Genomic DNA, 12,537 nt, shown 5'->3' with positions numbered 1-12,537 from the left:
GCTGAGGTCTGTCCCCACAAAAAATACATCGTTCTTAAGATCTAAAGATATGATTTGACTCAACATGACCACTTTCCCTATACTATGCAAATATATTACAACAGTATTTACATAAAGAAATGTTATAAACATTTGGGTCACTCTCAGAACATTGACAATAAATATAAATAAAGGTTTGTGCATAAATAAGCAAGCCAGTATTCTTGTGCAAATGCGCTCACAATAAATGACCTCAGATTGTCGTTAAATATACAATTATTTAGGCCTGCTTGTCAGAAGCGTCTTTTGATTGTCTTTTCAGTTGTCATCTCCGTCAACACATGCGACTGACCACTTTTAAATTGGCACTGTTTTTTAATAGCACTTGCAATCAACATTTAAATAAAGCTACTGGCAAAATAGTAAAATCTTTATAAAATAACTACATGTGATGACAATATGAGGTATTGATGCTGTAATCATTTGTTGCTTAAAAGTGGAGAATACGATGTTCTGACGAACATTTTCATAATGAAAAAGCTATAAAAGGCGTCATAAGTCAATATACAAAATAGATCCAGGTGAGTGACTTTCAGGGATGACACCTATCGTGAAATGCTATCATCTGAGATATTTTTTGTTGAAATCGCATGAAGCAATTAAAAGTCGTTAATTCAGAGGTGTGTTGTGAAAATGTTTATTCACTGTGAAATATTAGCTTCAGTAGATTTAAAGATGTTGAAATATTGTTTCGTCACTGAAACAGCCTTATTTTAGTGAGATCGCAGATGCATTCAGATTTTCACTAATATTTATTTGACTGTGCGTTATTGTCGAGTCTCAAAGAGCTGTAATTTAGCCATTTTTAAGATTCTCTGACCCTCCGCCATTTCTTGGAGCATCTGCACAAAGGGCACGCGAGTAACAGTTATCCAGATTCCCAGCTTCGAGATTTTCCCCATTTCTGGCGACGTAGTTAGTCTTTGTACCTGGAATCGCTCGTACCGATAACCTAGCCGGAAGCCGAACTGCCGCGGCGAGCCTCGACACCTGGACCCACTGTCATTTAGACGGACAACAAATTCATATTACTTCGCACCAATACTGGGCGGCCGATCATCTCGTCTAAATACTATGATGTGAAGTATGGGGAGAGAGGAATTTAATTTTAGAGGGTGATCTTATGCAGTTTTGGATGGGGGTTATTTAAATAGTTCTGCTATTGAGACCAAGAAGGTTTTATTGCACAGTGATGTGTGATAGTTTAGTACTTTCTTTCCTTGAGCTAATGATTCTTGGATGTGATACTTTTCGTCTATTTTTAATTTTTGGTATGGGCTGTTACTAGTTTTAAGAAGTTTTAAATCAGCTTCTGTGTTCGTTGGGTGGTGATTCTGTTTAGGTGATGTACAAATGTTGAGTGTGAGTTATTACCTTTCAGTATTCTGAATTGTTCTGTATACTTGGTTATAAAATGCCTGCATGTTGACCCACATATACGGATTAACAGGAGTTGCAAATTAATTGGTATTTACAAGACTGGCTGTTCTTGTCAGCGTTGAAGCTATTTCTTCGAAGTCTGTTCTCTATTGCGTAACTGGTTCTGTATGACGAAATAAATCTCGGGTGAACAGCCTGGTATGAGTGTGCATAGGACACTCATACCAGGCTGTTCACCCGAGATTTATTTCGTCATAAAATACGCCCGGAGAAATTGAAGAATCACATGGCTCTGTATGCTATACTGAGTCCTTGCCTCTTTAGTATGTTACCTACCCTGTGTGTGACTTTGTTGTTGTATGTCATTATGTGCCATTCGTTACTTATTATTCCTTGATTTGTTGTAAATGGTGTTATATCTGCGTGTGTATGCGTGTTTCTGTTTTGCTGTGTATTTTATCTACTGTGTTTACAACATGCCCATTCTCGTGTGCAGCTTGTTTTATTGTAGTCACGTTTTCTGTGTAAACATGTTTGTTCATAGGTATTTTGTTCAGTCTACGTTGTAAATATCTGAAACTGGCTACTTTATGGGTACTGGGGTGTTTGGATTGGCTATGAATGATGGTGCTGGTGATTATACGTTTTCTAAAAATTGTGAACTCATGTTTGTTGCTTCTCTTATGTCTGGTGATATCTAAGAAACTGAGTTTGTAATCTGAGCTACACTGATGTACTGCTGGTTGGTTTATTTGAGAATTAGGGGAGAATAAGAAAGGAAAACGAAGAATGACGAAGGTATGAGAAGTAGTAGAAATAAGAACAGCGAGAAACTTAACATCAGGATTGATGAACTTAAGAAATTCTGCTACCTAGGCAGTAAAATAACAAAGACGGACGGCGCAAGGAGGACGTCAAAAGCAGACTAGCAATGGCAAAAAGGGCATTCCTGGCCAAGAGAAGTCTACTAATATCAAATAGCGACCTTAATTTGAGGAAGCAATTTCTGAGAATGTACGTCTAGAGTACAACGTTGTATGGTAGTGAAACATGGACTGTGGGAAAACCGGAACAGAAGAGAATCGAAATATTTGAGATGTGGTGCTGCAGACGAACGTTGAAATTTAGGTGAACTGATAAGGTAAGGAATGAGGAGGTTCTACGCAAAATCGGAGAGGGAAGGAACACGTGGGAAACGCTGATAAGGAGAAGGGACAGTATGATGGGACATCTGTTAAGACATCCGGGAATGACTTCCACGGTACCAGACGGAGCTGTAGAGGTCAAAAACCGTAGAGAAAGGGATTGGAATACATCCAGCAAATAACTGAGGACATAGGTTGCAAGTGCTGCTCTGAGATGAAGAGGTTAGCACAGGAGAGGAATTCGTGGCGGGCCTCATCAAACCAGTCAGAAAAGAGATAAAAAAAAGAAAGAAGTCGGCCGCGCACTTTAAAAGGAATCGTCCCGGTATAACTCAGGATGGCCGGATGCGGGTTTGAACTGTCGCGTCCTCTCGAATGGGAATGCAGTGTGCTAATCACTGCGCCACCTCGCTCGCCGATGTACTGTGTTTCTGAGTGGATGGTGTTTATGTCCTTTTGAACGAAACTATGATACATCTGTTATAAAAATTATATCGTCTACACATGTATCAAAATTTTATTTTGTACTGCTTCAATTTAACTATTTTGTTGAAGATTTGATTTCCTATGTGGTTGATGAAAATGTCAGCTAGGAGGTCACTGATTTGGGATCCCTTAGGTAGACCTTGTTGGGAGTAAAACTTGTTGTTGAATGTGAAGTAGTTTTGCCCTGTGAAGTATTTTTGCTGTTTAATGTGTGAGTGAAAACAAAACTACAAAACGATCTTGCGAAAGGCGGAGTCTCTCTCCAATTTTCTTTAGCAAGCATGAAAATAAGAACACCTACAGCATTCACAAGATGATTATTCTACTGTTCTATTTGTTGGGGAAGATCCAGCAACACTGTAATATACAATTTCTGGGGTACGCCCTGTTTGCTCGTTTTTGTGAATACTGTGTGCACTGGGGTAGGTGTCAGGGAAATGAGGCTTTCGTCATCCCGGAGATGATGGGCTGGTCTTTCCCTAATCCTGCTAAGTGGGCAGTGGCCGGAACCTACATGGCTGGCTTAAGGGCTTGTGGTTTCCCCTTAATGACCCGTGTTTTCCGACATGCATCGGATAGAAACGTCTAAAGGTCCTGTCAGGAGGTAGCACCTTAAGCGCTATAAGTGGGAGACAGCCAGAACGCTTACAGTCTGTTCCTGATTCTGTTTGTCTGGAAAGCCTTAACTTCGTGGAGCGGTTTCCAGCTCGCGAAATCGATTAGTGAGCCGACAGCCCTCGCGGCTGTGTGTGTGCTCTCTAGGGAGGAGATAGTGTTTCTGAAGAGTGTTTCTGCAATGATCAACCAAGCTTTTTTTTTCCTGAATGAAAAGTCTATTCGAATGTAAAGTGTGTTCCCGTGAACCATGTCGAATTCTGCTTAGTCACTTTTCGACTTTCTAGGCGAGTGTTGTCTAAATGGACACGGTCGTGCCTGATAGGCAGGGTCCTAACATCAGATCGCGGAGCCAGTAGCTAACTGGACGGTGGCTCTTTAAAGTGAGTGGCGAAATTGGAGCTTTCAAAGAATCAATTTCCGTGGAAATTTGAGAGTGACGTTTTTATGTGATTTTTTTCCTTTACTGCCACTGAAGAGCATTATTGTTTTTTTTTTATGTGGAGATTACTGGTGGAAGTTGTTGGGAGCCACTTGCAGGCGATGTATAAAGTCTTAGTGGTTTACATAGTCCAGTCCAGTGGTAGCGTCTCGGAATCTTTCTGAAAATAGCCGGATTGGTACAGGGTTTAGATTATTGACGTGAGATCAGTGAGGAGCTTAACCCTGTCTCGCGGGTCGAAGCGAGGCTGATGACCTTTATTTAGACCGTTTCAAATTGTAGCAGTGCAGAGAATTAATCCGGTTCCGCCAGTAAACGTTTCCGGTCAAATCCACAGTTCGTGGAGTTAGCCCGCGGTCGCGAGTGTGAGCTCGCTCGATGTCACGGAAACTTACGGACCAAAGGACCGTTTCAATATGCCCGGGGTTTCGTCTCTGTATAACGTCGATAAAATCGCCTCTCATCACTCTGATTGTGTCGAATATGTTTCGTTTGCCGAAAATAAAGATAATTGTAAAATATTTCTTGAAAGAACTAAAAACTCTGAGCTTTGTGATTTGGGTACCAGCAGACAGTACAATTTTGCATTTTGGAGGCTTTCTGTTCAAAATCTAGAAGTAGCCACCGATTCACTTTTAACAGTACAGAAAATGAGCTACAAGTGCGGCTGGTAATCAGTCTTCGAACAGGAGGGGAACTGCTTCTGACAGCCCGCACAAATTTACACCTTCGAGAAAATATCTTTTCTTCCTGAAGGAAAGTGTGAAATGTTCATGTTTCACTGCAATATCGTATTTATCCGTCGAAACCGGGCAAGCGACTTTCAATTAAAATGTCTCTCGTGTATGGGAATATACATTATAGATGTACGGGTCAGGTTTTAGACACATGGTTGATGGCACATGGAAGTTTGCTCGGACAGCCTAATGGTAATTTGAGCTCTCGCGATAAGCGGGAACTCCGGTTTCGAGTTCCAGTCTAGCACAAATTTTCGCTATCGTCACTTTATTATATAGCTGGGGTTGGGTTGTTTTGGGGAAGGAGACCAGACTGCGAGGTCATCGGTCTCATCGGATTAGGGAAGGATGGGAAAGGAAGTCGGCCGTGCCCTTTCAGAGGAACCATCCCGGCATTTGCCTGGAGTGATTTAGGGAAATCACGGAAAACCTAAATCAGGATGGCCGGACGCGAGATTGAACCGTCGTCCTCCCGAATGCGAATCCAGTGTCTAACCACTGCGCCACCTCGCTCGGTATATTATATAGCTCACAGTTGTCGACATCGGCAACTGGGAATACATTTCATGTATATGGTAGCATAATTTTCACTTCATGGTTATCAGTTATTCATTATAAGGCGTTAATATCTAATGAGTTATTAATCTGTTTGTTAAAATAAGGCCTCGTTCAGCAGCTGAGATCATCTCTCATTTCCTGTGCAACTCTTAGATTGGATATGATCTACTCTTCTCTTAAATTTCTGCTGATACCAAGAAATTTATATTAGAGATCGTTGTGATAATAAGGTTTTATCTATTGTAACATCAGTCTTTAATACTTGATGAAACTAAAGTAACAAAACTACAGAGGTTTGCAGGTCATTCACCTGGCTCTTAAATTGCAGTATAAAATGAACAAATCTACGATAGTTATAATTAACATGGTTTCGTTGAGAAGGTAAATGGATAGGTAATATTTTCAGTAAATAGCTACCAAGCTACTCAGATGGTGGCTTTGTATTTCAAAGGACACACATGAAAGGAAAAAAAAATGAAGCTATTTCACTGCAAATTATGACACCCATGAGGAGGAATATGTTCACGGTCATCCGGATTTAAGACCACAACATTATGAACTAAGAAGTAAGGACGGAAGATTTTTCTTCCAATATGTCATTCAGATTACTCTGCTTCACATTTTGGCAGATATTCGTATACACTGGATTTCAGTTTTTTTGTCTGATACGTATTGTGCCAGAATTAATTTTTTTTAAATTCCCATTCTCGTTTCTGACCAAGATTTTCCGCTGGTTTCCCCTGGTTGTAAGGTAAATGTCAGAATTAGAAACCTTCTGTCAAATACACCGAATTGGGACTCTCGCTGCACCAGCTCGCCTGCTGTTTGGCCGTATAGTCAATGCCCGTAGCGGGCCATTACTGAAAATGCGCCTTCTACCTGGAGAATGAGACAGAGCTTTAGATACACATCGAGAAGGTTTAAATTGATGCCTCCATCGACGATATTAGAACAAGTATAGAAGGAGTTGTTTTGCGTCGAGTTTTTCTTATTGCCGACAGTGCCCTGATAAACTATGCAGGTGGCTAGAAAAGCCGCCTCACGGGCACGTTCGGAACCAGCTTTCAACACCATCGCTATTTTTCCGACAGTATAGCGTCTCGACGCGTCGGGCACTTTCTCCGAACTTCCGCCGCAAAGACGCAACGCTGCGCGCAGTAATCGTGTCGCTTTTTTCCGCAGGCCAATCGCTTTGTGCTAGCCGGAGGGAACGGCGCGCAGCCTCCAACGTATAATCAAGCCCCGCGATCGAGCAGTTTTCAGCCGACGCAGAAGCGTGTACTCCGCAGCGGGACATTTCTTCTGGGAATCTTTCCCTCGCGCGGGCACGTCTCCACAGTTTCACTCTCGACTAATTGTGTGAGAATGCAGGCAAATGGCAAACTCGCTAGCTTATGTCCGCGTAACAGCCAGGAAGCGGTCGCATGCGCTCACACGGGACGGATGGCGCTCTTTCGTTGCGCCGCGGCGTTTGTTGTCGGCTGGGAAGCCTAGGTCAGGCTCGCGCGGTTCGCCATTGTGGCAGCAGAAGCGCGGGCTTGCGCCACGCCCTGGGAGCGTTTCGGGCGCAGGGAAGGGAGACGGAGTTCGCGCAAGAGCGGCGGCCGGCGGCCGGGATTCCAGCGGCTGCGTCGCCGTCGCAGCCCACTTGTGGCGAGCCCCCAGTGAAGGGTAGTCGCGGTCAGCGGAGCGTCGCGTCGCAGTGAGCGGAAGGACGGCCATGCGCTGACGAGGGCCAGGCTACTCGAGCCAGCGATGGTGAGCCGAAAGTACGCGCTCGCCGCCAGCAGCGACGCGCCAGTGGCCGCCGAACGCGTCTCCAAGTTGCCGCTACCGGAGGCCGCGTCGTCGAACGCCGAAGACGAGCAGCCGCGACAGCGCTTCCAGTATCTTGGGCCGGACGTCGGCCTCGGTGCCTCTGAGAAGACAGCTCACGCGGTGAGTTTCGCGGATGGCTGGTTGTCGTAATCTGCGACAATAAATGCTGCGGAATCCTCGTGTGTGTGTGTGTGTGTGTGTGTGTGTGTGTGTCCGCGTCACAGGGATACCCTGCTTACAAGGGAACCTCCCCATCGCACCCCCCTCAGATTTAGTTATAAGTTGTCGCAGTGGATAGGCCTTGAAAAACTAAACAAAGATCAATCGAGAAAACAGGAAGAAGTTCTGTGGAACTATGAAAAAAATAAGCAAAATATACAAACTGAGTAGTCCATGCACAAGATAGGCAACATCAAGGAGAGTGTGAGCTCAGGAGCGCCGTGGCCCCGTGGTTAGCGTCAGCAGCTACGGAACGAGAAGTCCTTGGTTCAAGTATTCCCTCGAGTGAAAAGTTTAATTGTTTATGTTTTCATCACTTTTTTTAGGAATGATTATCACATCCACAAGAAAACCGAAATCGGACAAGGTAGAAGAATCTTTTCACCCATTCGCCAAGTGTACAAGTTAGGTGGGTCGACAACATATTGCTTTCACGTGACGCACATGTCGTCACCAGTGTCGTATAGAATATATCAGACGTGTTTTGCTGTGGAGGAATCGGTTGACCTATGACCTTGCGATCAAATGTTTTCGGTTCCCATTGGAGAGGCACGTCCTTTCGTCTACTAATCGCACGGTTTTGCGGTGCGGTCGCAAAATACAGACACTAAACTTATTACAGTGAACAGAGACGTCAATGAACCAACGGACTGATCATAACTTTGCGAAAATAAAGAAAGTAAAAATTTCACTCGAGGGAAAACTTGAACCAAGGACCTCTCGTTCCGCAGCTGCTCGCGCTAGCCACGGGATCACGGCGCTCCTAACCTCACCCTATCCTTGATGTTGCCTATGTTGCGCATGGATAACTCAGTTTGTATAATTTGCTTATTTTTTCGTAGTTCCACACAACTTCTTCCTGTTCTCTCGATTGATCTGTGTTCAGTTTTTCAAGGCCTATCCACTGTGACAACTTATAACTAAATCTGAGGGGGGTGCGATGGGGAGGTTCCTTTGTTAGAATAGTGATGTATCCCACACGGTAGCGTGCTACGACCATCACTGTCACTATTCGCGACTGGAACAGGATAGGTGGCTCTTTGAGTATACGCGGTGTCTCAGGAGAAACGGTCAACATTCAGTGATTCTCTTGAGGTATTAGGCGAAACAGACTATTACGGTACCGATCGTTGCCGGGGTCGTTCTCCATTTCTTTTCCCTTGGCACTTATAATTTCTAGCCTTCAAGGGGATCCTGTCACTTTCCATTGTTTCTAGGCGTTCGTTTCATTTTCTGCTATAATCTAGCTATAATATAATTTAGACTAAAAGTTTTAGTTGTTCCTTGATATCGTTATCCCTTGGTATGTCTCCTGCTATGCAACTACATCGTCTCAGAGGAATTTCATTTATTCCACAAGCTGCGACGTCGTCGCGAAAAAACACAGTGATCCGTATATGTATATGTAATAAGTTTCCTTTGATTTACGTCTATGATCACAATCTTTTTTGTTTAACAGATTACCGGTTTCGGTCTTTAATGATCATCATCAGATCTGTTTCATAAAAACAAAGTCGTAATGTACTGCAACCATAGCGGCATCGTCAAATGTTAACTGCGGAATCAGCACCAGCGTCGTCAAATACACAAGTCATGTTGTTAGTAAACACGTGCATGTGATTTGATTTATATGTATTTAACGATGCTGGTGCTGATTCAGCATTTAACATTTGACGATGCCACTATGGCTGGAGTACATTATGACTTTGTTTTTATGAAACAGATCTGATGATGGTCATTAAAGACCGAAACCGGTAATCTGTTAAACAAAAAAGATTGTGACCATAGACGTAAATTAAAGGAAACTTATTACATATTCATTTATTCCGCCTGAATGCGGCTTTCTTGCTTTTTGCTAATCACCCAGGTCTCGCTTCCACAGAGCAGTGTTGGGACTGCAACTGTTTTGTAGAATTTATCTTTCCTGGTTTTGTTTTTAACGTTTCTGTTAACTGTTCCACACATCCGGCTGAATTTACTGAGTTTAATGTCTACATATTTGCTGTAGCCATATATGTCACCTTACATCCTAGGTAGCTGAAGTGGTTTACTTGCTCTAAAATCTTCTTATCTACCGCTGTTTTGCTTCTAATATGTTCTTTCCCCCTGAAGGTCCTTGTCTTCGTTTCTTCTCTTCAGATCCCTAGTCAAATTTCGCAGTTACTCGTGCAGGCCCTCTTCTCAATCTGCTAGGATCACTGGATCGTCAGCATAAAGTAAGTTTTTAAAAAGAGTTCTCCTGTCTAGGTGTGTAACTTTTGAAATTCTAGTAAACATAGGCTTATTCATACCTTGAGACCTATGAACACTGTTACGAGGGTGAGCCAAACGAAAACCTTAAATATTTTTTTAAATATTATTTATTGTGAAGTGGTACAAAGCTGTATCACTTTTCAACATAATCTCCCCCACGCTCAATGCAAGTCCTCCAGCGCTTACAAAGTGCATAAACTCCTTTAGAAAAAAATTCTTTTGGTAGTCCGTGCAACCACTCATGCACCACGTGGCTTACCTCTTCATCAGAACGGAACTTTTTTCCTCCCATTTCGTCTTTGAGTGGTCCAAACATCTGGAAATCACTTGGGGCAAGGTCTGGTGAGTATGGTGGATGAGGAAGATACTCAAAATGCAGGTCTGTGATTGTTGCAACTGTTGTACAGGCAGTGTGGGGCCTTGCATTGTCATGTTGCAAAAGGAAACCTTCTGACTGTAATCCACGTCGCTTTGATTTGATTCCAGGCCGCAGATAATTTTTTAGGATATGTATGTATGATGCACTGGTGACAGTGGTCCCTCTAGGCATGTAATGCTCCAAAATGACGCCTTTTTCGTCCCAAAAGAGAGTCAGCATAACCTTTCCTGCTGATAGATCTGTTCGAAACTTCTTTAGTTTGGGTGATGAGGAATTGCGCCATTCCTTGCTCACTCTCTTCGTTTCCGGTTGGTGGAAGTGAATCCAGGTTTCGTCTCCAGTAACGATTCTTGCAAGGAAGCCATCACCTTCTCGTTCAAAGAGCCGAAGAAGTTCTTCACAAGCATCAACACGTCGTTCTCTCATTTCAGGAGTCAGCTGCCGTGGTACCCATCTTGCAGACAGTTTGTGAAACTGGAGCACATCATGCACAATATGGTGTGCTGACCCATGACTAATCTGTAAACATGCTGCAATGTCAATCAGTGTCACTCGGCGATTTTCCTTCACTATGGCTTCCACTGCTGCAATGTTCTGTGGAGTCGCAACTCGTTGTGCTTGACCTGGACGAGGAGCATCTTCCACTGAAGTCACACCATTTGCGAACTTCCTACTCCATTCGTAGACTTGCTGCTGTGACAAACATACATCACCGTACTGAACCTTCATTCGTCGATGAATTTCAATAGGTTTCACACCTTCACTACGCAAAAACCGAATAACAGAACGCTGTTCTTCCCTGGTGCAAGTCGCAATTGGGGCGGCCATCTTTATACTGATACTGCGACGGTATGTGTGCATCTGCACTATGCTGCCGCCTACAGACCATTCTGCACGCTGTTTGTAGCACGCTTACCAATTTACAGGATAACGGCGCGAAATTTCGATTTGTTATTACAAATTTAAAGGTTTCATTTGACTCACCCTCGTATGCTTGATACTGTGAAACATGTCTCTTCTACTGAACAAGTGCTCGAAGCTCTTAAGGTATGCATTTTAGAGTCCGTTTTTACTTGACAATTATTTCATGTTTTGGTCCATACTACCTCCTCCCAAAATATGTAGATCAAAGAGCTTGCAGTGGAAGGGATTTGTTTCACAGTGTCGAATATCAACGCATGCTCATAGCTCTGCTAACGTATACATTTTAGAGCCCATGTTTGCTAGACTTCCTGGCGTCGAAGGATCGTTCCTGTCATGATCCTGAACATTGACCAGATCTCCTGGAACGTCCTGTAGATGTAGATGTATTCGGATATGCAGTCAAATCTCTGAGAAAATATCAACCCCGAGAAAATATGCAGCTAACGAAGTGAAATGAAAGGCAGACATGGCGGATAACCCTTTGACTACATTATTAATCAGTCGCGACTTGAGACAGAGACAAGATATGGCCGTCAAGGGGAGAAGATGTGGTAACCTAAAATTTCTTATCGACCTATTATGCGCCTTTGTCTTGCGTTAAATTCCAAACCTCCCGCAGGAACGCAGAGTGAAGTCACGCGACGATGTTGACGATGATTCGTCAGTCGAATGGAAACGCTAAGCACCTTTGGTGTTTTTCGAGGGGAGCAGGCTATTTAACAGCATCGTGTTTCACTCTCTTCCTTCTCCCATTGTTATTGTGAATAAGACAAACATATCGCAAACACAGCACATGCACTCATGCCTGTTAAAACACCTGATACGCTCTCCCCCTAAGTAGGGTCGACAAGAAATGTTTGCCCATTCCGTAGGTTGAGGTAATTTTCAAAGTATGCTTGTGACGTGAATGTGAGATACTACATAATTTTCCCTTGTATACGAAAATAGTTTCATATATCTTAATATACGTACATAAAATTTACATGTCTATAGTTGATGTATATAGAGTACGAGGTACTCTCTGTCCGTAAATAGACTAACCGAACAATAATAGAAATACTGGCGTAAAATGCATCTGAAATAAATATAAGATCCAAAAAATTATAGGTTCACGATAGACAAGTGCTTTAGACAGAAATCAGTCTTCGATAAGAGTTAGAAACTCTGTCTCTGAAATTGATAATGTTACAAATATATGATGAAAAATAGCCATCTGCCCAGCCTCAAGAATGGTGGCAATGACGAAAGTCAATTTAGCGTCGATCTGCTATAATAGTGGAGTTTGATATGCAAGTCTATACCAAATTCTGTCTTTCTTTTAGTGTTTGTTATTCATTAATTCGTCCCAATGCCTTTCGCCATCTGTGAAAGACCTATATAATCCATAAATCAAATTTCGTTTTCCAGAACATGACAACTGCATCTTACGACAGTGGCCAATACTATTATTAATCTCACACTTAGTTACTTCTTAACGTTGGTACACGTTCTTCAACTTTAAATCGATATCGCCTTTTGAAGCTATGTCCCTTCATCCAATAA

At 42.9% G+C, this 12,537-nt stretch overlaps 1 protein-coding gene across 2 annotated transcripts in view; it reads left to right on the top strand.

Moving 5' to 3' along the window:
* LOC124789845 overlaps positions 1 to 12,537 on the top strand; it is a 615,167-nt gene that overhangs the window by 314,401 nt on the left and 288,229 nt on the right. The window contains exon 1 of one of the 2 annotated variants that reach the window (XM_047257355.1): positions 7,069 to 7,340. The exons of the other annotated variant lie outside the window; for it this stretch is intronic. Coding sequence (XP_047113311.1) covers positions 7,158 to 7,340 — 183 coding nt within the window. The 5' untranslated portion in view covers positions 7,069 to 7,157. Of the gene's footprint in view, positions 1 to 7,068; positions 7,341 to 12,537 lie in introns of those variants that run through there. 2 annotated transcript variants of the gene reach the window in all.

The sequence above is a fragment of the Schistocerca piceifrons genome, chromosome 1, assembly GCF_021461385.2.
Source record: "Schistocerca piceifrons isolate TAMUIC-IGC-003096 chromosome 1, iqSchPice1.1, whole genome shotgun sequence".
NCBI lineage: Eukaryota > Metazoa > Arthropoda > Insecta > Orthoptera > Acrididae > Schistocerca > Schistocerca piceifrons.
The sequence above is the reverse complement of the archived record's forward strand: the minus strand, read 5'-3'. Positions and strand labels throughout refer to the sequence as shown.